The sequence below is a fragment of the Ursus arctos genome, unplaced genomic scaffold (assembly GCF_023065955.2).
Source record: "Ursus arctos isolate Adak ecotype North America unplaced genomic scaffold, UrsArc2.0 scaffold_19, whole genome shotgun sequence".
Classification (NCBI taxonomy): Eukaryota; Metazoa; Chordata; class Mammalia; order Carnivora; family Ursidae; genus Ursus; species Ursus arctos.
The window spans coordinates 49,608,641-49,634,684 of record NW_026622863.1 but is presented as its reverse complement, the minus strand read 5'-3'; the positions used below and the strand labels follow the sequence as shown (position 1 = coordinate 49,634,684).

The following is a 26,044-nucleotide window of genomic DNA, read 5'->3' as shown; positions in this document are numbered from 1 at the left end:
GACGATAATAGTACATCAGCCTTATAAATTATGCAGGAGACGAATCGAGACAATAAACGCACCAAGTTAAAGATTGTGCCTGGGAGGCGCCTGAGTGGCTTAGTCCGTTAAGCATCTTAGGCTGGAGCCGTGATCTGGGGGTCCTGGGATCAAGCCCCACATTGGGCGCTCTGCTCAACCGGGAGTCTGCTTCTCTCCCTAAGTGCTTTTTTTCTCTCTCAAATAAAATCTTAAAAAAAAAAAAAAAAAGATTGTGCCTAGTATCTAAACCTTAGCTATTGTTACTGGCTCACCCCCTGAGGTTTCATCTTAGAATCAACTAATCTTTGCTGTTTACAAATAAGGAAGGAAGCTCGGAGGCCCTTGGGCGCTGGCAACCATTCATAGGGATCCAGGGCTTCCTACAGTCCGTTCTGGACTCGAAAGCGAAGAAGGCACAGAAACGGAGGGCGCCAGGCAGGTGGCCGCACAGTGGAACCCAGCGGGATCCTCGCGACCCGCCCTGGAGCCCTGAGCGCGGACCGCCTCGCTCCGGGATTTCGGAGCGCAGCCCGCGCAGGTCCCGAGTGCCCGCCAGGGGGCGCTGGGAGCCTCGAAAGCGGGAGAGTGCGCGTGGGCGGCAAGAGCGCGCGGTCAGCGTGTCCCGGCCGCGGTGGGTGTGGTCTGGGCGTGTGTCGGGGGCTCAGCCCGCGGGTTCCGCAGGCTGAGGCCCCCTGGGAGTGAGCGCGCGCGCGTGCGCACACAGGGTGGTCCTTGTGGGCAGCGTCACCTCTCCTCCAGAAGCCCGTTTGTCCCTGGTGTTACGTGTCAGGGGTGGCGTCCCAGGTGGTGCCCGCAGGCGGGCAGGGCGGGGGGCGGAGGCACGATGTGCCCGAGCTCGCGCGCGCACAGCCCCACGCCCCGGGGCTTGGTTCCCAGGCCCCCGCGGCGGGAGGTGGGGGGGAGGGATGTCCCGGAGGGAGGGCCCCAGAGTAACTTTTCTTCGGAAAATATGTCGGTCTGGCCCCCAGCCCAGGCCTGAGTCATCAGGCTCTGCTGCATTGAGTCATGGCCTCCACCCCCTGCCCCTGGGACCTTGGAGGGGACCCCCCCCCCCCGCAACTTCAAGCCCTGCCCAGGGCTCTCCTTCCCCGGGAGTCGGGGGAGAGCGATCCCCGCCCCCCCAACCCATCCCAAGACAGCCTGACTTCCACGTGGATAGAAGCCTTGGCTTTATTTGCTCTGTGGGAACGCTGGTCGCTGTTCGGTTCACAGGCCCCTCCTAGGCATGGGGTGTGAGGGGGTGATGGTGGGTGTGGAAATCCCCGCGAGCATCGGGGCGGGGGGGACATCGTCCCCACCTATGTCACCCTTCCCCATCTTTTCCATGGGGTCCCCCACCAGGGTCAAGCACTGGTATGTGGTGAAGGCATGGAGGGGTGGAGGGCGGGCCGTGAGGGGTCCCTTCAGGGACAAGAAGGGAGAGCTGTAGCACCAAGAGCCCCTCCCCCCTACGCATCCCTGAAAAGGGGACTAAAATCAAGCCCTGGCGCCTTTATATCTGGTAGGGGCTCTACTTAAATATGGGCTGATGGCAGAAAGGCTGTGCCCCGTCAGTCTAAAATTCAGGCCACCAGCTGTGGGGAGCCCGGGGGAGGGGGCGGGCAGGCTGGGTTTTCAAACCGGGGTCCGTGGGCCGAGGACAAAAATACTTCCAAGTGGGCACAATCTGGGCAAAGCAAGGATCGATGGGGCTTTTTCTGTCTCTAAGAATCCTTAAGAAAGAAAGGGTCGTGATCAGAAGTGGGTGGAGGGGCTGAAGAGGGGTCCATCTGAGGAAGTAGGAGGTTGTGTCTCCCCTCCGAGCCCCCAGTGGTCCCAAGGCCTGAGAGCAGGATGGAGTGGGGGGGGGAGGGGTGGTCCCTGCCTGGATGGGCAAGAAGTGGGGGAGGGGGCCTTTGTGTTCCTTATTTTAACCGAATGGCCACTGAACTATGGGGAGACGCGAGGGGTCCTGCCCAGAATTGGGGATCAGTCTGGTTAGGGCCGGGTGTGTGTCTGTATCTGTGTGACGGTGTGGGTGCTCTCTCCTGAGAATGTCAGCCCCTGAGGGCAGGTCTACGTGTCTATTTTGCTCTCTGCTGTGATCCCCAGTGCCCGGAACAAGCCCTGCGCATCGAAACATAGTATGTGCTCAATAAATACTTGAATGAACGATGATTGAATCTATGCCTCTATGTGTGTGTGTTAATGTCAACGTGATGTGCTTAAGGGCACGTGAGGGGAGAGGTGCAAAGGCCAGGCAGAGAAGCCTCGCCCCTCCCCTGGTCCCCACTGTCTGGCGGAGGGGAGCGGAGAGCCCCCATCTGACAGCCGAGAAGGTGGGCAGGCAGCGTGCGTGCAGGCTGGGGCGGGGGTGTGCGTGCAGCCAGCTGGAGCTGGGGAGCCACAGCAAGGCAAGAGGGAGGGAGGGCCGGCGGGCCGTGGCTGGCTCACTCCGCAGAGCCCTTGTGGCGCCGCTTGGAGGGCGGCACCAGGCGGCGGGGCAGGTTGGCGGGCAGCCCGTGGCCCTCGAGCTTGGCCTCGATGAGGTGGCTGGCCAGGGCGAACTCCTCGTCATCCAGCATGCCGTCCCGGTCGACGTCACTCAGCTTCCAGATGCGCCCCAGCACCGAATTGGGGAGCTTCGTGCCCACCATCCAGGTCTTGGCCTTGGTGCCGCTCAGCTTGCCGTCGGCCGGCGCCAGGTTGTAGAAGATCTCGTCGTACTTGGACTTGTCCTTGGTCACCACCCACTCGGCCTCGTCGTCGGAGCCCTCCTCGCCGTCCTCCAGGGCCTCATCGGGCCCCCGCTCCACGAACGGGCCCATGTGGGTGCCCTCGAAAGCGCCGCCCTGTACGCCCACCTCGGTGCTCTCCAGCTCCTCCTGCCGCAGCAGGGGCATAAGCTTGGCAATGTCGTGCGTCAGCATCTCGTCCAGAGCCTCCAGCAGCTTCGGCTTCAGCGAGTGGAATTTGGTGAAGTCGTGAGCCATCAGCAGCTCCTGTTGGGGGGGGGGGCACTGCGAAGTCAGGGGGCACCGTCCTCAAGGCCCCCCCAGCCCCATGGGGGGCTTGACTGACTCGGGCACCCACCACACCACTCAGAAGAGACTTGGACAGAGGGATCCCGGGGGCCCTCCCCCTGTGCCAGGCGTACCCCCAGAATCACTGGACAGTAGGGACGTGAGCTGCCCTCTGAGGACTTAGAGTAGCAGCCGTTTACCAGCTGGTAGAGAAGGCTTTCAATATGTTGACATCGGCCCCAGCTTTAGCGAGCACAGCCCCGGGTCTGCCCGGCCTCTGTGGCGCCCCAGCTGCAGCTGCCCGGCAGCCCCGCCATTGTGCAAATCGAGAAAATTCCATTCCTCCTGCTCTGTTAGCTCTGTCACCCACTTCACAGAACCGGGTGAGTGGCTTGCTGCCAAGATTGGAGGTTAGGTTTGGGATGGCCGGATGATTAGGAGCTCCTGGGACAGCCCTCCCGCCTCCCAGAAGTCATCTCGGGCTAGAGCAGCTGTGGGGCTGGATTGGTGGTCACGCTGCTTCTCTCCCGTGGCCGCTCTGCATCGCCCGCACCCGGAGAGTCACAGCCAAGCCCGATCCGTTTCATGGCACCAGAGCCAAGGCGGAGAGGCCTGCTGATCTGGACATATAAGGGGGTGTGTGTCTGCACTCCAGGGCCAGCCTGCCCAGGTCCCAACCCAGTTCTGCCACCTGGGAGCTGTGTGTCCTCAGGCAAGTGACTTCACCTCTCTGGGCCTCAGTTTCCACACATGTAAAATAGATCAAATAACATTAGCGCTCCCCTCCCTTGCGGGGTGGGAAAGGCTAATTGAATGCATCTGGAAAAAGTGTTCCAGAATCGTCCACGTGATCTTACCAGCAGCTGTTTATCTAGCCCAGTGGTTCTCCACCAGGGGAGATGTTATGGTGCCCTTCCCCAGTAGACACTTGGCAAGATCTAGAGACATTTCTGATTGTCACAGCCGGGGGTGCTACTGGCACCCAGACGCTGGGAGGATATAAACATCCCGCAATGCACAGGACAGCCCTGACCACGAACACTCTGACCCCAAGTGTCAGTAGCGCTGAGGTTGAGAACCTTGACGTAGCCCCAGCTCTGCGCCACATGCTGTTCTTAGGGGGCTGCAAGCACTGGCTGATTCGGCAGCCACTGCAATAGGTAAGTATGATCCCACTGCCCATTTCCCAGTTGAAGAAACTGAGGCTCAGGCAAGGTGACTTGTCCAGACTCACAGAGCTAGTAAGGGGCGGAAGCGACATTCACTCCACCCGAATTCCTCAGAGTCTTGGGTTAGAAACCATCTCAGACCCAAAGGTCACAGGCTTGGAGTATCAGCCTAATGCAGTCTCAAAATCGAGGCTCAGCCTGGGCTGGGGGGCTAGTCCCTGCCTCCACGCCTGAGCCTGGACTTCCGTCCCCATGTTTATTTCGTCACTCCTGCCCCGCCCCCCCTCCAGTAGCTCTTCATGCATCCCCCACACGACCCCCAGACCTGGTGCTCTCCCCAACACTGGTTAATCCTAGACCTGGACATGCAAGGGGACCCCCAATACCGATCTGTCCCTTCGTCCTCAGCACTGGAATCCCTGAACATTACCTGGCACCTGGCCACCTACAGGGGAGGCCACCTTCTGGCCAACTGGATGTCAGCATACGTTCCATACACAACTCTAGAATTGTCCTTTCCAACACAAGAGCTACACGGGGTTATTTAAATTTAAATTAGCTATTTAAAGAGCACAGAATATTTCCATCACAGTAGAAAGTACTATTGGACAGCACTGTTCTAGAAAGTGTCCTTAAAGAGAGAGACTGTACTGGTAGCTTTCCGTCCCTTCTCCCTCATCCCTTCTTGCTGGCTGGATGGCAGACAAAATGGCTGGCGTTTTGGCAGCCATTCTGTACCATGTGGGGATTTTGGAACTGGAAGCCAGGCATGGAGGAGAACTGAGACAGAGGCGGACTTTGTCCCTGGCTCTGTAAAGCACCAAACCAGCCCTGGACCACCTTCTAGGACTATATGGAGAGAAACAAACGTCCATCCTAATGAAGCCACAGTTCCTTGGGGTTTTCTCTTCATTCCCTCGTCCTAACGCATAAAGCCACGCCCTTAGGGAACCATTTGCAGGAGGGGCTTTCCAGAACTCCCCTCCACCTCTCCCGTTTTCGAGACCCCACCCCGAAGCCGATAGAAGCTGACCCCTTCCTCCTCCCCCACCCCCCGCCCTGGGGCGACCTCCCACCTGCATCTTCTGGCAGTCCGGAAAGTCACCGGGGGATATGTGATGTTCCAGCTGGATCTTGGCGAAGATGACGGGCAACTTGAGGATCAGCTGCTTCTTCTTGTTCTCCTTCCCGAACACGGAGGGCATCTCCTTCTTCAGGTAGCTGATGATGTACGCGTGGACCTGTGGGAGGAGAGCGCTCGCCTGAGCCTGCAGCACCGTCGCCCGGGGCCCCACAGCCAGAGCTTCGGTTTCGCGTGGCCTGGAGGGGGGGCCTGAGAATGTGCATTCTGACCCTTACAGGTGAGCTGCTGCTTTGGCCTGGGCAGAAGGGCCCCTCCTCTCCCAGGCAATCCACCCCCAATCTACATAGCAGCCCGGAGCCTCCCCCTGGATTGCCTCGTCCACATTCCTGGACAGCTCCGTCTTTTGACGCCCAGTGGAATCTGGGCCCGGCCCCCAGAGCTGTGTCACCCTCAGCTGTGCCCACGGCGGATACCCATGGCACCCCCACCGCTCCCTTCCCAGTTGAGGCCAGACTTCCAGAAGCCTTTCCTGATTTGATGATTCTGACCCCTCACCAGCCACATCCAGCCACCAGCGAGCCCTTTGCCTTTTGCTTCCTGCGTCTCTCCCCTCTGTTTTCACTGCTCTCTGCCTCGGGGGCCACCACCCCCATGGCCGCCAGCAGCATTGCCTGCCCGGGGGGCCACAGCAGGCACCCCACTGGTCTTCTGGCTTCTCTTGCCCCTACGATGTCTTCTCCATGATCTTCAGGACCATGAGACACTGCTCCAAAGTTTCGATTTGCTTCTTATCGAAGTACAAAATTTCAACTGACAAGTCCTTACAGCAGCAATTCTCAAAGTGTGGCCCGGGGAACCCCAGGGATTCTGCACCCCCCCCCAGCCAGCCTCATTCAGGGGTTCACATAGTTAAAACTATTTTAATAACAATACTAAGGTGCTATTTGTCTTTTGTGCTCTCATCCCCCGCCCCCCCGGGGGACAGTGGAGTTTTCAAAGGCAACAGGACACTGGCTGAGCGCAGGAACAGATGTGCAAAATCCAGAGGTCTCCTCTGAAGCCAGACATTAAAGAGATTTGCAAAGTGTAAAACCGGGCCACCGTCCTCAGTAATTTTTTTTTTTTTTTTTTTTTTGGTTTGGAAATAATTTTCATAAAACATGTGGGACTTAGGTTACTGTGTCCTGGGCTTACGGTTATTTAAAAACTGATCTTATAATATTTACTATCCATATTAATTAATATATATTGAACTAGCATAACTCATCAATAACATTTATAATCACTAAATTGCTACTTATTAATAATTATATGACTGTTGTTGGCTAAGCAATATTACAAGGTAAATATTAGACATTTTCTCGGGTTTCACTTCTGGTATGGCCAATGTAGACAGATTCAACCCATGTACCTACAAACTCTTTGGGGCGCTCAATCATTTTCAAGAGTGTCATGAGCTCCTGCGACTGAAAGTTTTGAGGGCCACGGCTCTCCAGGAGTTGGCTCCTGGTGTTTCATCCCAAATCCGTCCCCCATCTGCGCCCCCCCCCCCCAGTGCCAGCTTCCTCATCTGCCATTCTTGTACCAGCATGCTAATCTTTTTCTTACCACAGGGCCTTTGCACATGCTACTCTCTGCCTGCAACTCAGCCCTGATCTCCCCAAGCTGGCTCCCTCAGCTTCCTTTTGATGTCACCTCCTCACTGAGGCTTTCCTATTAGAAGCAGGTGCCCCAACCACCACCATCCAATTATTTTCCACCGTCACTTCCCTACTCCTCACAACGTTTATTTCAACCCATTCTTATTTTGTTTATCTGGTAGTTTACTTATTCTGTCTCCTTCCATCGGAATGTGAGCTCCAGGAGGGCTGGAACCTTATCTGTTCCCTCCGTCTCCAGCACCGGCACAGTGTGCACAGAAAGCACTCAAGAAATACTTGTGGAGGGAAGCAATGAACTTGGGAACTTTTGAGCCCCGATCTCCTAAGTTATCAAAAAACAAACAAGGAGGGCAGAATCATGAACATTCGCCTTTTTGAACAGGAAGCTCAGTAATTAACCACATATGCTTAAATAAAAATAGCATATATCTGGAAAAAGACACAAGAAACTCTTCACGGGGGCTGCCTCCAGGGAAGAGACCCTGCGAGCTGGTGGGGGGGATCAGGACTGGGAGGGAGCATGTTTAACTGAGCTTAAATGCTTTACCATGAGATGGTCTTAAAGGTTCGGTGGAAAACACTCGTTTGAAAGTTCTCTCAATGAATCATAGGTTTAGAATGCTAAAAATGTTGGCGGTCCCTGGCTGGTTCTGAATCCTCATGTCCTCCCACCTCCACCACTCTGTCTCCTCCAGCCACCCTGCGCTCCTTGTCCGAGCCCGTTCCTGCCTCAGGGCGTTTGCACTTACCGTTCCCTCAGCCTGGCAGGGCCTCGCCCAGACCTCCACTCTCCCTCCTCCAGGTCTCTGCTGGGAGAACCTCCCTGACCTCCTTAAAACAGTCCCTGGCCAATCTCCTTTCCTCTGCTTCATTTTCCTTCCTGAATCTTATCACATACAGTACGGTATGATATTACAGATTCATTTGTTTAATATCCACTTCCCCAGTAAAAAGTAATTCTACAAGAGAAAAACAACATTCATTCCTTTGTTCCCTGCTGTATCTCCAAGGCCCGGAACAGTGGGGAAGCACGTCGTAGATGCTCAGTGACTGTTTGTTGAGTGAATGTCACTGAGCCGCCTCAGAGAAGCGCGGTAGGATGGTTCAGGGCATCCTGGCCTTTTAGTATCAGACCCTCCCAAGTACTTGGCCTCAAGTACCGCAACACAGTGAAATCGCCCCTTTTCATAGCTATCACTTCAACCAAAGGGCGGAGCCGGGTGACATCCACAGCCTATATCGTCCAGACAGGGAAACCGAGGCACCGAGGGGTAGTTATGCAGAGTCCAGAAAAGCCCTGTACTTTGGGGGAGAGCATATGGGGAGATAGGTGGTGTGGACTGTTTGATGGCCAGACCAAGTGTGGCGGAATCACACGTGGGGAATGAGTGGGTGACACGAGCAGGGGAGGGGCAGCGAGGCTCGGTCACAGTTGGACCCTGTGTGAGGGGCACTGGGGAGCCACAGATGGATCCGAGGGAGGGAGGGGAAGGAACGGTGGATAGGTGTGAGGGGCCAATGGGCAGGGGCGTGGTCGGGCTGGTGGGCGGGGCCTCGAGCGCGGGCCAATGGCGACGAGGGGCGGGGCCTCGGGGACCCAGAAGAGGGAAGGCGGGAGGGCGCTGATGGCTTTTCCAGAGAGGAAGCGGGGGAAGGTGCCAGGAAGAGATAAGGTGGGAGGGCGGGCTGGGCCGGGGCGCGGGTCCCGGACTCCGGGGTTTGTCCGGGTTTCCGGAGCCGCCTCCTGCCCGGCGGGGGCACCAGGTGTCCGGCCCGACCCCGCCCCTTTGTCCCACGGCCCCGGGCCCCAGCTCCCGCCGCTGTCTGCGTCCCCGAGGGGCCGGGGGTCCGTGGGGGACAAGGGCGAACCGGAGGGGGCGCTGAGAGAGACACGGAGGACGACAGAGGGGGAGAGATAGAGAGGGGGGAGAGGTAGAAGGAGAAAGAAAGAGAGGAGGGACAGAGAATGAGGGATGGGGAGAGGAAGAGCCCGAAAGAGAGAAGGAATAAGAGAGAGAGAGACGGCCGCTGGGAAAGAGGCAGAAATGAGGAAAAACCAGACAGTGAGACAGAGACACAGAGACAGTCCAGAGCCTGGGTGGGGGAGGAGGGAAAGGTGGATTCCGAGGCTCAGAGGCTCCCTGCTGGGCCGCTCCCTCCCAGGGAGGATTCCTGGGGTGGGGGTGGGGGCCCTGACTCACCCCCTCTCTGCTGCTCCTTAAACCAACACCTCAGGCTCCTCCACCCCCCATAACCTTCTAGGCCTCCCCGCCTGCCCAGCTTCCTGCCCCACCTCCACCCTGGCAGCCTCCCCTATGAATGTTCCATTTGGCCTCCAAAATCGCTCTCAAACCAGTGCTCTCCTCCCCCTCCCCAAGGCCCTGCTCGGATCCAGGCTCCTCCTTGTTGCTCAGTCCCCAGCCTCCTCCCTGGTCTCTGGCCCCAGTCTAACCGCCCTTGAATCCACCCATCAGAAGGCAGTCTGAGTAGGACCCCGTCCCTCTTCTGCTCTGAACCCTTCCATGGCTCCCCAGTACCGTCAGCACAAAGCTCAGGTTCCAGGCTACAGCCCTGGATGGTCTGACTCCCACCTCACCAGCCTCAAATTTCAGTTACTTGCACTGTCTACACGGAGTTCAACACTGACATTTTCCCTCTTCCTTGAACCGGCCACGTTCTCATCTCTGGTCCATGGGCTTGCTGGTCGCACAGTCTAGAATTCCTTCCCCTCCTCATCCTCCTTATCCTCTAGTTTGCAGCTCAGATGCCCTGTCCTCCCTGAAGTCCCCTACCCCAATCCCCCCTGGGCTCCCCAGTACCAGCCCTGACCGTGTCAGGTCATCACTGTCTGGGGATGGGTCTGTCTCCTCCCCTGAACTGCCTTGGTCACTGCTGTGTCCTCAGTACCACCCAACACAGGGCTGGGCACGGGGGAGATTTTGTCGAATGAGACTGTTTGTTCAACGCCATTTGTTCGATAAATATTCACTGAGCGCCAACTCTGTTCCAGGTGCTGGGGATACAGCAGCGAACAAATTCAGAGGTCTCTGATTCTGTGGACCTTACGTGCGAGTGGAATCAGGCAGTAAACCCAGAAACCCAATGAATGGACAATGTCCGGCCAGGCAGCAGTGAATGCTATGAAGGAAACTACAAGGATAGAGCAAGACTCACATGACGGGAGCGGGGAGGGAGTTACAGTCATAAGAAGGGAGGGCAGACGGGGAAGCCTTCCCAAGCATGTTGAGCAAAGTCTTGAAGGAGGTGGGGAGCGAGCCAAGTGGGAGGGGGGCGAGGAAGGAGGGGTTTCCACGAAGCCGGAACAGTACGTGCAAAGGCCCTGAGGTAGGAGCGAGGAGGCCACCGTGAAGTGCAATGGATGATGGGAAGGGAGTGGAAGAGGAGGCCAGAGAGGAAAAGCAGTGTGGATGGGATGGCTGTGGACCTCAGTGGAGTCCCGGCTGGCTTGTGCGCACCAGTGGGCCATGATACGATGTGATGGGTGCTGGGACGTGGATGAAGGGATGACAGGACACAGGAGACAGGGAGATGGGGAAATAGAATAATAGATGCATGGCCGCAGGGGAATGACTCTCCTTGCCATCCGGCCTACCCCACTCCCCCTTGCGCCAGAATGACCCAGCCTGGAGGACTCTCCCGGACTAGAGAGCTAACTCATCAGAGAGCCCATAAGCCAGTGACTCCCAGCCAAGGAGAGAGGATGGGAGGCAGGGCAAGGGCAACACCCGCTCCCCTCACCTCCACGCTCCGGCCCTGCCGCCTAACCCCCCCCCCCCCCGCCCCGCACGCTGCTCACCCGCACCAGCCGGGCCCTCTTGACCAGGTCATTGAGCTTGCGAAGCGCGGCGTGGCGCGGCAGGCCCTGGATGTCGCGGAAGAGGTCCTGCTCCTCCAGCTCGAAGAGGCGCCGGTTGTCAGGCACCAGGAGGGGCTGGGACCAGAAGGAGCCGATGTAGACACGCAGCACCTCGGGGGTGCCCACCACCTTGCCCAGCGCCCACATGAGCGCCCCGTAGACGCGCATCAGCTGCTGGGTCTCCACCATGTCCGCCTTGTTGAGCACCACGCGGATCTTGTCCTCGTGGCCGCGGAGGGCGCCGATGGCCTCGGAGAACTCGTCGGAGATCTCCAGCTTGTGCGCGTCGAACAGCAGGATGATGAGGTCCACGCGCTCCGCGAACCAGCGCAGCACCGCCGGGAAGTCGTAGCCTGGGGGTACGCAGTGGAAGCCCCACGAAGGGCAGAGGTCAGCCCCCCACCCTCCAGCCTTTCGCAAGCATCCATTCCTTTGGATGGAGAGAGGACTGTACAGACGTTCAGGTTGTTGACTTTCGAAACCCTTCTCTGTGCGAAACAGCCAAGGCCCCAAGAGTATCCCATGGCTCTGGCTCCCCCAGGCCCCAGAATTACCCCATCACTCTGGCCCCCGGCCCTCAGGCCATCTGGCTACAGAGGCCCATCACCCGCCCCCTTCTCATTCATTCCTTAGGCAGATATTAGTGGCGTACACGAGTCCGGATGTACAGGTTGTTAAAATACTGAAGTGCTTCTTAGCAGAGTCTCTAAGCATCTATGAACCCCTCCACCCCTGGATCTGCCAAGTGCCTCCATCACCCCAGCCCCTCCCTAGGACTTGAGGATCGCCCCACAATCCGGCAACTAAAGAGTTCACGCTGGCTCTGGCTTTCCTCTTGCCAAAGCAGATGGTAAATATTTTGAGTTTATTTAACAATATTTACAGAGCGTCTTCTGTGTGCCAGGCCCTATCCTGGGCACCCAGAAATACTGCAGAGAACTCAGAGACAAGTCTTGCCTTTCATGGAACACCTTTCTCAACAACTGGCTTCATTCATTCATTCCTTCCTCGTTCACTCATTCGTTCACACCCTTCGCTTTTGCTGTTCACTCATGCATTCAGCAAGCGATGCTTAGGAGAGCAGAGAGAGCTGCGGGAGGGGGCACGCCCTGGCTCGGTGGTCGGGAAGTCCCGGGTTTGAATCCCGCCTCTACCCCCCCTTAGCTATGTGACCTTAAGCAAGTAGGAAACCTCTCTGAACTTGTTTCCTTTTCTGTAAAACGGAGGTCATAACGGAATGGGACCTGGAGGGCTGTTGTGGAGAGTAAAAGAATATAAATAAGCTAATACATGATATACAATAAGAGCCTATCTATAAAGAGCCTAAAACACTGCCTGTTTAAAATGGGTGAGCTTGGGGTGCTTGGGTGGCACAGCGGTTAAGCGCCTGCCTTCGGCTCAGGGTGTGATCCCAGCGTTCTGGGTTCGAGCCCCGCATCAGGCTCCTTGGCTGGTAGCCTGCTTCTTCCTCTCCCACTCCCCCTGCTTGTGTTCCCTCTCTTGCTGGCTGTCTCTCTCTCTGTCAAATAAATAAAGAAAATCTTAAAAAAAAATAAAATAAAATGGGTGAGCTTAAGGCATGTAAACTGTACTGTTAAAACAGGGGCGGCTTGGGTGGTGCAGTCGGTTAAGCGCCCGACACTTGGTTTCTCGGGCCTTGATCTCAGGGTCGTGGGATCGAGCCCCGCATCAGGCTCTGAGGTCAGTGTGGAGTCTGCTTGGGATTCTCATCCCTTCCCCGACTGTCTGCCCCTCCCCCTGCTCTCTCTCTCCAAAAACAAATCAAATCTTAAAAAAAATAAACAGTTAAAACAAGAAAACACAATCTGGGACCACAGCAAGTGCTCCACAAGTATTCCTTGTGACACACGTGGGACGCAGCGGGGGCTCCTTCGGGAACTGTCCCCAGAGCAGTCCCTGTCCTGTTCTCATCCGGCTTACAGTCCACAAGTCCACTGAGGACACAGACCCATCCCCCTCAGTGGCCAGGCCGGGGTGGGGGAGCCCAGAGAGCTTTAGGAGCCCAGCGGGGGCACCTGACCCAGCCTGGGAGGGGTCAGGGAGGGCTTCTCAGAACGGGGGACACGGTGGGGACCTGGGGGACAAGGAGTTACCTGGCAGAACAGGGAGCCACCGCTGACTCACCTGCCATCACTGTTTGCTCTCCCTGAATCATCTAGTCGAATCCTCAAGTTTTTTTATGATCCCCATTTTCCAGATGAGGAAACTGAGGCACGGACAGTTTGAGGGATTGACTCAAGACGCACGGGTAGGAGCCCGCATGGGTCTCTATGCCCCACTGAAGAGCGGGGGCTGGGCACAACTTGCCAAGGAGGGAGCAGGCTCCTCGTGGCCCCTGGGGACTGGATGGGGTGCGGGAGGGGGACACACTTCCCTCCCCAACGACTACACACACACACACACACACACACACACACACACACACACAGAGGCCAGGATTTGGAAAGTGTGTCTCATGCGGGGCGGGAGGAAGGGAGGGAGGTTGAGTCAGCGTGGGAACGAGAGACGTGGCAGCGTCCCCGGGGCACATAGCTACGACACTCGCCAGGAACACAGCTGTCCGCACATCCACGGCGCCTACTGTGTGTCACCCAAAGTACTCCTCGGCTTGGATATTTAATGTGAGCCCTCCGTGCAACACACGGGGCTGCCGCTATCATGATTCTCCCTTGGCAGATGAGGAGACTGAGACAGGGACAGCGCAGCGCTCGCCCAAACCCGCGGCTTAACCACAGCAGAGCCTGGAGCGGGACGCACCCGAGGCGCCACCAGGCTACCGTCACACACAAGTGTGGATGCAGGTTTGAAACCCGGAGCCAGCCACGCGCCCCTCCAGGGCACGCATGTGTGCAACCACATCCAGACACAAGCCTAGCCGCAGGCTCCAAGATGCAGACTCCCAGACTCTCTCTCTCTATCTCTCTCGTGCGCGCACACACACAAACACACAACATCATATGCAGAGATATACTCAGACACAGCCACACACAATCCAACAAAATTCCCTTAGTCCTATGCAGTCCTACACAGCCACACAGGTCACACACAGGGAAACCACAGGCACCCCGCCCTGACACACAGACACACAACCTCAGAGTCATACCAACATGACTCGGTCTCCCAGACACACACCAAGTCATCCACAGTTCCACACACACGTTCGGGCGCATTTCACAGCACAATTGCGCAGAGACGCAGTCATGCACAATCTCACAAAGTCCCCCACGGTCCCCAGAGCCCTTCGGAGCCACACAAAGCAACATCCAGCTACAATTAGAGGCACTGGCTCCCAGACACACGTGTGCGCGCGCGCGCGCACACACACACACACACACACACACACACACACACACACACATATATCCACCCAGACAGACAGACTCTTCTCTTCCTCTACTCAATCTGCCAGGGAAGGAGACCCCTTTCTCTACTCTCTCTTCCTCCCCACAACCTTGGGCCCCCACCGGGCACCCCTCTTGCTCTCCCCTCCGGCTCTCCCAGGCCCAGCCCCCCATGGCGCCCCCGGAGCTCTCAGCCCACGCTCCTGCCTCCCCCCTCGGGCTGGCAACTCGCCCTCCGATCGCTTTTGCAGCTGCCCCCTGCCTGTCTCCCAGGGGGACACGCGCCCGCTGGGCAGTGGCCAGGGACACCGTCACCCTCCACGCTCCCGCCCTGCCCAGCGGCCCAGCCTCCCGTCCCCTCTGCCCCACAACGCAGCCTCCTTTGCCCCAGTCCCGGGCCTCGACGCGGAGCCAGCGTGGGACAGAAACTGCAGGGTGGCTGGGGGGGGGGGGCGGTGGCGCAGATGCTGAGCGGGCTGGGCAGGGGTGGGGGCCGGCTCCCCCGGAGGCCCTGCTGGAATTCACCCCCCGCCGCTCCCCCTGCACAGCTGTTTATAAATTCCAGGCCCAGCCTTGGCCCACGCCCAGATTCCCCCTCCCAACCCCTGCTCAGCCCCATCTACGGTCCAGAGGTGGAGCCAGGAGAATGCCCAGGGCCCAGGCCTCCCTGCTTGGCCTTTGCTTCCTCTCTGGGTCTCCTGTGTCTCCGTAAGGCTGCCCGCGCTCGGAATCTTGTCTCTAACTTCGTGAGTCTCCCTCTGTCTCTCTTGATCTCTCCCTCCGCACCCTCTAGACCAGCCCAGACACAGAGCTGCGGCGGCCTGCTCTCACGTGCTCATGCACACGCCTCCCCGGGCCCTCTACGTGCACAGACACGGGGCATCACAGCCTTCCACCGGCTCCCTTCTGCTGCCCGGCCAGCTCAGGGCCAGCTGTCACAGGCCCGAGTCCCAGCAGAGGCCCAGCCGCCTCCTCCCTCAGACCAAGCAGCCTGGCCCCACTCACCCCGGCTCACTCTCTGTTTGGCGCCTGACAGGATGCCCGGGGTGTCGATGATACTGATGCTCTCCAGGACCTGATTGGGGAGCTGGGCACACATGAACCTGAGGCAGAGGGAAAATCAGGGGTCAACACAGGGAGAGGCAGGAGGAGAGGACCCATAAGAAGGGAAACCAGGACCGCACAGACGGTGAATCAGGTACAGAGAAGGGAAGAATCCCGAAAGATCAGGACAGACAATAAGAACCATTAAAAAAAAAAAAAAATCCAGGGGCGCCTGGGTGGCACAGCAGTTAAGCATCTGCCTTCGGCTCAGGGCATGATCCCCGCGTTCTGGGATCGAGCCCCACATCAGGCTCCTCTGCTGGGAGCCTGCTTCTCCCTCTCCCATTCCCCCTGCCTGTTCCCTCTCTCGCTGGCTGTCTCTCTCTCTGTCAAATAAATAAATAAAATCTTAAAAAAAAAACAAAAACCCAGAGCTGACGTTTGCTGAGCACTTACTCTGTGCTACGTGCTGTGCTGAGCACTTTATACGGGAGTGGGGACTAGGGTCATCCCCATTTTCCAGATACGGATAAGAGAGGCACAGAGAGGTTAGGTCACTTGGCCAAGGCCGCCCAGGTAGAGAGGAGGTGGACCCAGGCAGGCTGGCTCCACTGGCTTCCCTGCGCCCCTCGAGGAGGCAGGAAGGGGGAGGAGCGGGAAGAGAGGAGGGAATTGGAGCGCAAAAGAAAGCAACACAGGCAGGGATGGGGGCCGGGGAGATGCACCCTGGCTCTCGACCGAGCCGCGTACCTGTTGAGGAAAGTGTTCCCGAAAGGGTTGAGTTTGCGGAAGGGCTTGTCTGGGTCAACCACAAGGGCGTTGCCCGGCACAGTGCCCTCGGTGTCCCCATGCATGACGGCCACGAAGCAGTCGGTGGTGGGCTCGGGCCCCACGCGGGAGCCCGGCACCTCCTGCTCCAACAGGTACTGGATGAAGCTCGTCTTGCCCGTGCTGTACTGGCCGGCCACCAGCACCATGGGCTTGCCGTCGAAGTCGGCATCCTCCAGGGCCGGTGAGTGGAAGGCGCCAAACCGGTAGTGCTCCTCGAGGGGCAGCAGCTTGGTGCGGTACAGCTCCTTGAGGGACGAGGTCACCGTGCGGATGGCCTCGGGCTGCTGGCCCCGCGCCCCGCCTCGCTTCAGCCAGCTGAACATGGTGGCTGCGCGCTGCGCACTGGGCTCGCCGAAGGAGGGAGATGTGCAGGGGAGAGCTGCCTGCAGGAGAGGGGGACAGGGTGTCGATGGGGGCCTGCCTGGCGGAGGAGAAGGAGGAGAAGCAAGGGAGCCGGAAGGCGGAATGGGTGGAGGAGGAGGGGCGAATGGGGAGAGGGGGAGCATCAGGGGGCACTGGAGGGCAGGAGGTGACGGGTTCCTGGAGGAAGAAGGTGATTATTCCAGCTGGAGGAAGAGAAAGAGATTAAAGGTGGGATGATTGAAGAAGCAGGGCTGATGGTGGGAGACCAAGGGATGACGGCCAAAGGGAAGGATGCGGAAGCTGCCTGGAAGAAATGTATCCCTTCATCCGTTCATTCTTTCCATTCTTCCTCCTCCCTCCCTCCCCTCGGCCATCTTTTCACACATTTTCACTGAAATCACCCCATGGGTCAGGAGCTATGGATCCAAAAACAGGCCTGAGACTGGCCCCTTTCCACTCAAAGCCCGCATGGAGGAGAGGACCTGGCACCAAGCAGCCAGTGATGCCTGGGAAATGCCAGGCAGTGGACCTGTGGGCACCAGATGGGGACATGGCGAACTGACCACGGGATCAGCAAACTCTGGCTGAGCCGACTTTTGAACTGCTCCCTTCCATGCACAACAGGGGTACCGTGCAAGACAGGCAGAGAGGATGGTGGGTGTCAAGGCCCCGAGCTGTGAAGTGTGTGGAGGGGGTTGCTTGACACAGGAGGGGTGAGAAAGAAGGCTGAGGAGCGCCTGGGTGCACCCAGGTCATGAGGGGCCTCCGGTGATCACACGAATAATAACATTTATGATCACTACATGCCAGACACTGCTCTAACTCATTTAATCTTCCTAACAACGTGGTAAGGCAGGGTTATTATTGTCCCCACGTTTCTGACTCACAAAGGGGCTCACGAAGATAGCAATAACTTGCCCAAGATCACTTGGTTAGAAAGTGCTCAGTCTGGGACACCAGGCCACCTGACCTTGGAACCTGTGCTCTTATCTGAGTTAGGAAGAGAGAATTACCAACCCAGCAGCAACAAGCACCCCTAGCACCCAGACTGTGTTCTTTATAGTCCCTTACTATCTTTTCATTCTCTGTAGGATCTGTAGTGATGTCCCCTCCATTCCTGATATCAGTCATTTGTGTCTTTCTTTTTCTTTTTTTTCCTCGATCAGTCTAAGTAGAAGCTTATAATTTTACTGATCTTTTCACGGAACCAGGTTTTGCTCAGATTGGAGTCTCCAAATACGATTTTCCATCAAAAAACAAAAAAATAGGAATTCTTGGAGAAATGGCTGATTCCAGGGCTGGGGCAGGTGAAGCACAAACGAGCCTGATCAGGTAGTGGGAAGGCGCTCAAAGATGGGAGAGGCATGCCACAGGAACACAGGGACCAGCCTGAAGGAGCTCCTACTGGCCAAAGATGGGACGATTTGAGCATCAAAATTAACTGCAAATCAAAATGTTAAAATCCATAAAATCACAATGCTACTTAAAGGAAAACGAATAAATAAAAAGGAAAAGGAATAGAGGGGAAAGAGTGTCAGAGAGATAAAGGAGAGGCAGGAGCTGGGAACTGGGATGTTGGCAGAGGGAGGGGGCCCTGGGTGGTGTCCCAGGCAGGGAGGGGTCTGAGGGACATTTTGGGGTAGCTGGACAGGCCGTGGGGTTGGCGAAGTAGGAGAGGAGCTCTTGAGTGGGAAGAGGGACCAAATAGAACAGAGGTAGGTGAGGGCAGCAGAGGGAGACTTCAAGGAGGGGATCTCTTCTGGCTGAGAGGATGGGGAGACCATTTGGGAGTGGGGGAAACTGAGCACGACCAGAAGGAACGAGGAGGGCAGGGGGCACTGTTACAGACTGGAAGGAGCTGGAGGGAGTGCGGGAGACAAGGAGGTTTCCCGGAGCGGGGTGCTGGGGACACCGGGGTCACCGCTAAACATTGCGGGGGGTGGGGACTGAGGATCTTGGGGCGGCAGGGGAATAATCAGGCTCCTAGGCTCCACGGGCCGGGCGGAGGCGACAGCTGCGGTCTGGGACCACTCACCGATGGGGCGCGCAGGCGGCTGCACCGGGCAGGCTGGACGGGGGTCCCGCGGGGATCCGAGGCGCCCGCGGAGCGGCCTGTGCTCGAGGTCCCGTCCGGAGCCGTCTGAGTCGGGTGGGGCCCGGAGCGGGGAGGAGGGAAGGGAGGGGCGGGGGGGCGGGACCAGGCGCCCCCCCTCCCCAAAGCGGGAGCCCGGCCTCTGGCGCCCCCTGGTGGGGAGTGGCAGGGCGGCTTTTCGAGACGGGTGAGAGCGAGGCTTCCAATACCGGCTTCAGAATCCCTTCCACCTGGGACACAGGGCCACTCACTTCCCAATCTCTGTCTCTCCTCTTAACATGGGAATGCTAATATTAATACTATTATTTACAACAACAGCAACAGCAGCAGCAATAATAATATTTTAAAAACTTACCTGAGGTCATGAAATTCCTCTTCCCACCACCCATCCTGGCTCCTCTCTTGAGAACTCAGAATAAAAGCCAAAGCCCCCAGGGGGGGCCTGTAATGCCCTACCCGGATCTGCCGGTTCCCTCTGCCCTCCCCCCCCCACTCTGCTCCAGCCACCCTGCAGGGCTTCTTTGCTGCTCCTCAAGCACACCAACAGCCCTCCAACCTCAGGGCCTTTGCACTTGCTGTTCGGTCCACCTAAACCGCTCTTCTCCCCGGGATCCCAACAACTCCCTCCCTCCCCTCATTCGTGTCTGCTCAAATGTCACCTCCTCAGAGAAGCCCTCCCTGATCTCCCTATTTAAGGCAGCCCCCACCATCTATCCATTATCACTGCTTTATTTTCCTCCACACTTCTGAATATTCGACATTTCTCTGCTTAAGTCCCTAGCAAGAACACAAGCCCTCTGCGGACAGGGATTTCCAACTGGGTGGTTTCCTGCCATGTCCCCAGGCTAGCACCGTGCCAGCCACTGCAAAAGGACTCAGTACATATTTGTTGAGTTAATCTTTCACGATTACTGAGCCCCTCCTCTGTGCAGGCACTGCTCTAAGCCCTTAGCTCATTAGCTAAGAGCATTCGCTCGTTGGGTTCTCAGAATGTCCCTGAGAAGTGGGTATCCTTATCCCCATTTCACAGATGAGATAAATGAGTCCCAGAGAAGTGCAATCAAAGAACACAGAGGCGTTGTTCAAGGGCTTAGCACTGCACCTGGCCCCCTAGCAGGTGCTTAAAAAACCTCGGGTCTCTCTTTTTTTTTTTAAGATTTTATTTATTTGTTGGACAGAGAGAGAGACACAGCGAGAGAGGGAACACCAGCAGGGGGAGTGGGAGAAGGAGAAGCAGGCTCCCCGCTGAGCAGGGAGCCCCATGTGGGGCTCGATCCCAGCACCCTGGGATCATGACCTGAGCCGAAGGCAGATGCTTAATGACTGAGCCACCCAGGTACCCCAAACCTCGGGTCTTATAATCCAGGTCTGGAGCTGGGTTTTTTCTCTCAGATGGGAGTCAGAGCATACAAAGCCTCGAGTCAAATCCCAGCCCGGCTACTCGCTTGTGAGAGAACCTCAGGGAAGCGATTTTGCCTCTCTGAGCCTCAGTTTCCCCATCTGTCTTGCTACACAGGACCGCTTCCTTTGGGTCTTTGTTCAGATGGTGCCGCCTCTGTACGTCCTACCCTGACCCTCCCCCAACCCCTCACCACCCCGGTTCCTACTTCTTTTCCTTCCTAGCAGTTAACACCAGCAGCCAGAATAGAGATGTTCCTTATTTTTTCTTCTTTTTTGCGATTTTATTTTCATGTATTTCTTTTCAATGTGACTTATTTTTAATCTCTCCCTGCAGGAATGTCAACTCCTTGAGGGCAGGGGCTTGATCTTGGGTCTGTTTTGTTTACTGTTGTCACCCCAGTGCCTAGAACAGGGCCCAGTACCCAGCAGGCACTCAGTTAAATATTTAATTGGTTGAAAACAATAATGTACATAATGGGAGGGCGTCTGGGTGGCTCAGTCAGTTAAGCCTCTGCCTTCGGCTCAGGTCATGATCCCCGGGTCCTGGAATCGAGCCCTGTGTAGGGGGTCCTTACCCGGTGGGGAGTCTGCTTCTCCCTCTCCTTCTGCCCCTCCCCCTGCTTGTGCTCTCTCTCTGTCAGATAAATAAAACCTTAAAAAAAAAAAGATTGATTGGTTTATTTTATATATTTGCAGGGATGTTTGCACATCCCTGCAAATATACTAAAATGATTGAATTGTACACATTAAATGGGTGAATGGTATGGCTTCTGAAATATCTCAATAAAGCCAAATAGATCGATCGATAGACAGACAGATACAGTTGACTCTTGAACAATACGGGTTCATGGGTCCACGTAGAAGTGGATTGTGTTAGAGAAATACAGTACGCTATTGTAAATGTATTTTTTCTTATGATTTTTTTTTTTAGAAATAAGCTTTTATTAGGCCTGAGTATTATATATTTTGAGTATTTATTAGAACTGCTAGCAGGACCCTAACTAACAAAGGATTTGACTGGCTAGCAATTGAAGGACTGCAACTTTTTTTTAAAAAAGTTTTATTTATTTATTTATTTATTTATTTATTTATTTATTTATAAGTAATCTCTCCAGCCCATATGGGGCTCGAGCTCACGACCCCGAGATCAAGAGTCGTGGGCTCTACTGACTAAGTCAGCCAGAAGCCCCTCTTAAGATTTTCTTAACATTTTTTTCTGTGACTACTTTATTGTAAGAATACATAGAACATACAAAATATATGTTAATTGACTATTTATGTTGCCGGTAAGGCTTCTGGTTCACAGTAAGCTATTAGGTAAATTTTGGGGGAGTCAAAAGTTATACGTGGATTTTGGACTGTGTGGGCGTCGGCACCCCTCACCCCCTTGTTCTTCAAGGGTCGACTGTATTCCATAAAGAGGTGCATGAATATAGTACATTTTATACATAATTATAATGTATCATTAAAATACATGATCACATAACGCATAACGGTATGTACATTATATATATATTTAATAACAGGCCTGGGGCTTAGCGACGACTCCGTTATTACAGCTAGGAGACGGGTCCTCTTCCAAAACCTTGACACGGGCCATCTCCCTTCCCCTCGGGGGCGACCCCAGGGCTTCTCAGCCCGCTGTGTGCTCAGATGAGATTCGGAAGGATCCGGGAACTTGGACATGGAGGGAAACATGACATCTGGATCTTTCGCTGAGATTTCACGGTTTCTGTCAACCGTGAATGTAACAAAGCACGAAATGACAACAGCGGGACCTGAGTCACTGTCACAGAGGGGACCGTGGCTGTTTTCACCTCATCGTAGCTGTTTTGGAGATTTCCAGGGATTGTTTACTCACCACTGATTAGACCCACCCCCAGCTCTTTCTAATTAGTGTCTTGATACAAGAGCCCTTATTACCGTGTCACAGATTCGTGGAGGGGAGGGGCGGCTTTAAATACACTGATAGCTGGATTTCAGGATAATTGGCCCCCTTGTCATCTTGTGGGTTTTACTGTGTGCATTTAAAGGCATGATTCTAGGAAGGGGTCGATGGAGTGAAAAAGCCTCATTTTATTTTTATTTTAGTCTTATTAAGATTTTATTTATTTGAGAGAGAGAGACAGGGAGAGAGCGATTGAGCAGGGGGAGGGGCAGAGGGAGAGGGAGAAGCAGGCTCCCCATTGAGTAGGGATCCCAATGCGGGGCTGGATCCCAGGACCCTGAGATCGTGACCTGAGTGGAAGGCAGATGCTTCACCGACTGAGCCCCCAGGCGCCCTGGACAACCTGCCTCTTTAAACATCCTTTGAGCTCCCAGTTACTGGGGCTACTGTTTTGTCTTGCTGTGTTGCCGATCTCTGAATCAGGGAGTCTCCGTGTGACAAGTCTCCCTGTGTCCTTACAGCCCTCTCCCCAAGGCACAAGCTCACATTCCCCCCCCCCCCCGTAGCTCTCTCCCTCCCCAGCAGTCAAAACCGGGTGAAGAAATTCTGGCACATTCTACAACATGAATGAGCCTCGGAGACATCATGCCAAGTGGAATAAGCCAGTCACAAGAGAACAGATACTGTACGACCCCACTGCGGAGGTGCTGAGAGCAGTCGGGTCCATCCAGACGGAAAGCAGAACGCTGGCGGGCAGGGCTGGAGGAGCGGAGCGGGCGTCAGTGTGTAAGCGTTTAGAGCTTCAAGTTCGGAGGAGAGCTGGTGGTGTTTGCACAACGTGCAGGAAGGTACTTCACGCCACTGAGCAGTATACTTAGAAATGGTTAAAATGGTGAATTTTATGTTATGTATATTTCACCACAGTTGAAGGGAAAAAAAAACCAGATGGGGCAGGCGGCCAGCCGGAAGTTCGTGATGAACTTTGGCTGCTGTCAGTCTAGGGTTCCAATCCTGCCCTGCACCTATGTGACTCTATTTTCCCAGATGCCTCCGCTGTGGAAACGGGGACGCCGCACGCCCCCACCGAGCTGCTTCTGGGATCTGGGAGCAAGGGTCTAGGAAGCTTGGTCCCAGTTTTGGTCTCCTCCCCTGGAGGGGGGGGCCCCTCTGGCTCCTGCACTGCTCTCTTGGAAAGGCCTTGCTGTTGCCTGCCCCGCCCCCCACCTCCCTGGAAGCTGGGTGTGCAGAGGCCAAGGTCGTGGGCTTGCAGCCAGACCGCCTGGGGTGCAGCCCAGCTTGCCACTGGCTGCCGCGGGGCCTCAGTTTCTTCATCTGCAAGATGGGGCGATCAATCCCCATACCGGGGCTTCTGTGAGGACCAAATAAAACATCCCGGGCGAAGGGTTTGAAACCGAGCCCACGGTAAGTGTTCCATAGTTAGTCATCGCTGACCCTCTCCTGGGGCTGCATGCAGCCACCCTTCCAGAACCGAGTCCCCAAGCCCACAGGAATCATCTACAAACTTTTTTGTGCAGCCACGTGGGGTCTCCCCGGAGCGCGTGGGAATCCAAGGCTGTTAAGAACTGTGTTCTTCAGGGCTTTGTTTCGCACGTGGGGAAGTACATACAGGCTAGGAAGGGGGATCGTCTCTCTCCCCGAGACCCCACATATCAGCTTCCCCGCCACAACCCCCCACTCCAAGTGCCTGCAGAGAAACTGGGAACATCACCCTGGTCCAGCCGTGTCACCAGGCGCCTGGACCTTAGCAGTGACCTCTTGGCTGAGCTCCGGTTCTGTACTCGCTCCCTCCTTTCTCCCATGCGGCCGCCAGAGGGCGCTCAGGAAACCCAAGTTGGCTCAGCCCTCTGCTTAGAACCTTCGCCCGGGTTCCCCCATCGCTCAGCAAAATCATCACCATGAAGCACAGGGTTCTACACCACAGGTCCGCTTTGTCCCCTCTGACTTCACTTCTTGTTCCCTCCCTTCCCCTGCCACCCGCCAGCTTCCAGCCACACGGGCCTCCCTGCTGTCCCTCAACACTCCAGACATGCTCCTGCGTCAGGGGATTTTCCCCCAAGGTCTCCCTCCCTCATTTCATGTACGTCTCTGCTCAAATGTCACCTCCTCAAAGAAGTCTTCCCTCCCCACCTGATCCCAGGGGCCTTAACGTGCAGTTGCCCAGGTTGTTCACTGCACAAAGCACTCACTGAAAGGGTGAGAGGCGGCTGGACTACAGCTCACACTCTGCCCTTCAAAACTCAGTGCCCAGAAGAAAGGGGCGCTGCTTTCTAGTTTACACAAAGGCGTCCTAGTTTGGGACTAGCCTTGTCCATTCCTCTACCCCGTGTTATGAATTGTGCCCCCACCAAGAGATATGCTAATGTCCTAAACCCCAGCACCTGTGAATGTGATCGTATTTGGAAATGGGATCTTGGCAGATGTAAGCAAGCGAAGATGAGATCATACTGGGTAGGGTGGGCTATTATCCAATAGGGTCTCCTTTTAAGAGGAGACACCAACGCCAAAAAAGGACCCAGAAAGTGGAAAGTCAAGGAAGGATCCCCCTGCAGAGTTTCTAGGGGAAGCATGGCGCTGCTGGTGGCTTGATGTGGGCTGTCCAGCCTCCAGAACGGGAAAGAATAAATCTCTGTTCTCTTTTTTTTAGGATTTATTTCCTTCAGAGAGAGTGAGAGAGCCAGGTGCACAAGCAGGAGGGGCAGAGAGAGAGAGAGAATCTCAGGAAGACTCCCCGCTGAGCATGGAGCCCAATGTGGTGCCTGATCTCACGGCCACGAGATCACGACCCAAGCTGAAACCAAGAGTCGGCGGCTTAACCGACTGAGGCAGCCAGGCGCCCCAAATCTGTTCTTTGAAGCCACCCGTTTCCACAGCCTGCTTGACTGCTCTTCCTCTCCATCTAATGCTGTTCACATCCCCAGGAGATCCTCATTCTTCGTGGATGCCCTTATCTGTGAATTCCTCTGCTTGTTTAAATTTATTTGTAACCCCCCAAACTCGAAGCACCTTCACAGACATGCGCAGAGCGGGAAAAAAATCTGGGTCATCCAACGTGCATGTTTCCAACTGAAGTTGAGGAAAGCAATTCTCTGCCCCGACAGTTTCAGCGCTCACACCCGACAAGCGTCCTTTTCAAGGTCTGTTTCCCGCCATGGTTTCGCATTTTTGTGATTTTGCTGGTGACGTCACTGTTTTAAATGCCCTAGTGCTGAAATGCGGTCCGGTGTGCCAAAGGGGAAGAAGGCTGGGGTGTGCCTCATATAGAACATATGTGTTAGGGGCGCCTGGGGGGCTCAGTCGGTTAAGCGTCTGCTCTCAGCTCAGGTCATGATCCCAGGGTCCTGATTGAGCCCCCATCGGGCTCCCTGCTCAGCGGGGAAGTCTGCTTCTCTGACTGCTCTGCCTGCCGCTCCCCCTGCTTGTGCGCACTCTCTGACAAATAAATAAAATCTTCAAAAAAAACCCAAAACATACGTGTTAGACGAGCTTTGTTCAGACGTGCGTTTTAGTGGCGTTGGCCATGAGCCCAATGTGCACGAATCAGGAATATCTACGAATAAGGTGTCTTTATGGAAATATATGCAACACAAGGTTATGTATGAAACAACTTACAAAAATGTTGTGATGGGAGGTTTGTAGGAAGCTAACCCTGTATTTCGTCCAGGACGGGTAGTTCAGTATTCACGAATCCCGTGTTCGCGGAGACCACAGAACCTTATGGAGGAATGATAAGAATCCCCTGTTTGGTTTAGCTGTTTTCCATCTGGCTTTTCCACTAACAAGTCAGCTCCCCCCTCCCCCCGGGGTGGGGACTTCTATCTGCCTTGTTCAGCTGCACCCCTATGCCCAGAACAGGGCCTGGCACCCCTAATCGGTGTTCAAAAAATACTATGTGCAACGAACCCTCACAATCCCCTCCCTACCCCGGTCTGGCCCCAATCCCCAGACTTCACCATCCCCCCTCCCCCCCCCCCCCCCCCCCCGCAAAGACCCAAAAGCAATGGGCCGAGACGGAGTCGATACAGTTTTAAAAAAAGGATCAGTTTTTAATTTACAAGAGTTCTAAATGTACAGAATTCTCCTTTAAAAAAATCGTTATACACAATAAATACAGTACAAAAAAATTTATCTTACAGTACTAGTTTTGTCTCCGAGATTTCAAAATCTGGCGCGGGTGGCTGGCGGCAGGAAGAACAGAGGGAAGACTGGC

At 55.6% G+C, this 26,044-nt stretch overlaps 1 protein-coding gene and 1 long non-coding RNA gene across 2 annotated transcripts; one reads left to right on the top strand and one right to left on the bottom strand.

Moving 5' to 3' along the window:
* Positions 1 to 1,194: 1,194 nt before the first annotated feature.
* On the bottom strand, positions 1,195 to 18,597 carry EHD2 (EH domain containing 2). Its single transcript, XM_026481949.4, has 6 exons — positions 18,471 to 18,597; positions 15,992 to 16,455; positions 15,203 to 15,300; positions 10,776 to 11,188; positions 5,290 to 5,454; positions 1,195 to 3,023 (listed from the first exon to the last, which is right to left on the bottom strand). Exons 2-6 carry the CDS (start codon positions 16,393 to 16,395, stop codon positions 2,472 to 2,474), a joined length of 1,632 nt encoding a protein of 543 aa, XP_026337734.1. The 5' UTR covers positions 16,396 to 16,455; positions 18,471 to 18,597; the 3' UTR covers positions 1,195 to 2,471.
* On the top strand, positions 14,723 to 25,303 carry LOC125283279 (uncharacterized). Its single transcript, XR_008960166.1, has 3 exons — positions 14,723 to 14,943; positions 22,383 to 22,664; positions 24,482 to 25,303. It is a non-coding gene; the product is annotated as an uncharacterized LOC125283279 (long non-coding RNA).
* The last annotated feature ends 741 nt before the right edge of the window (positions 25,304 to 26,044 follow it).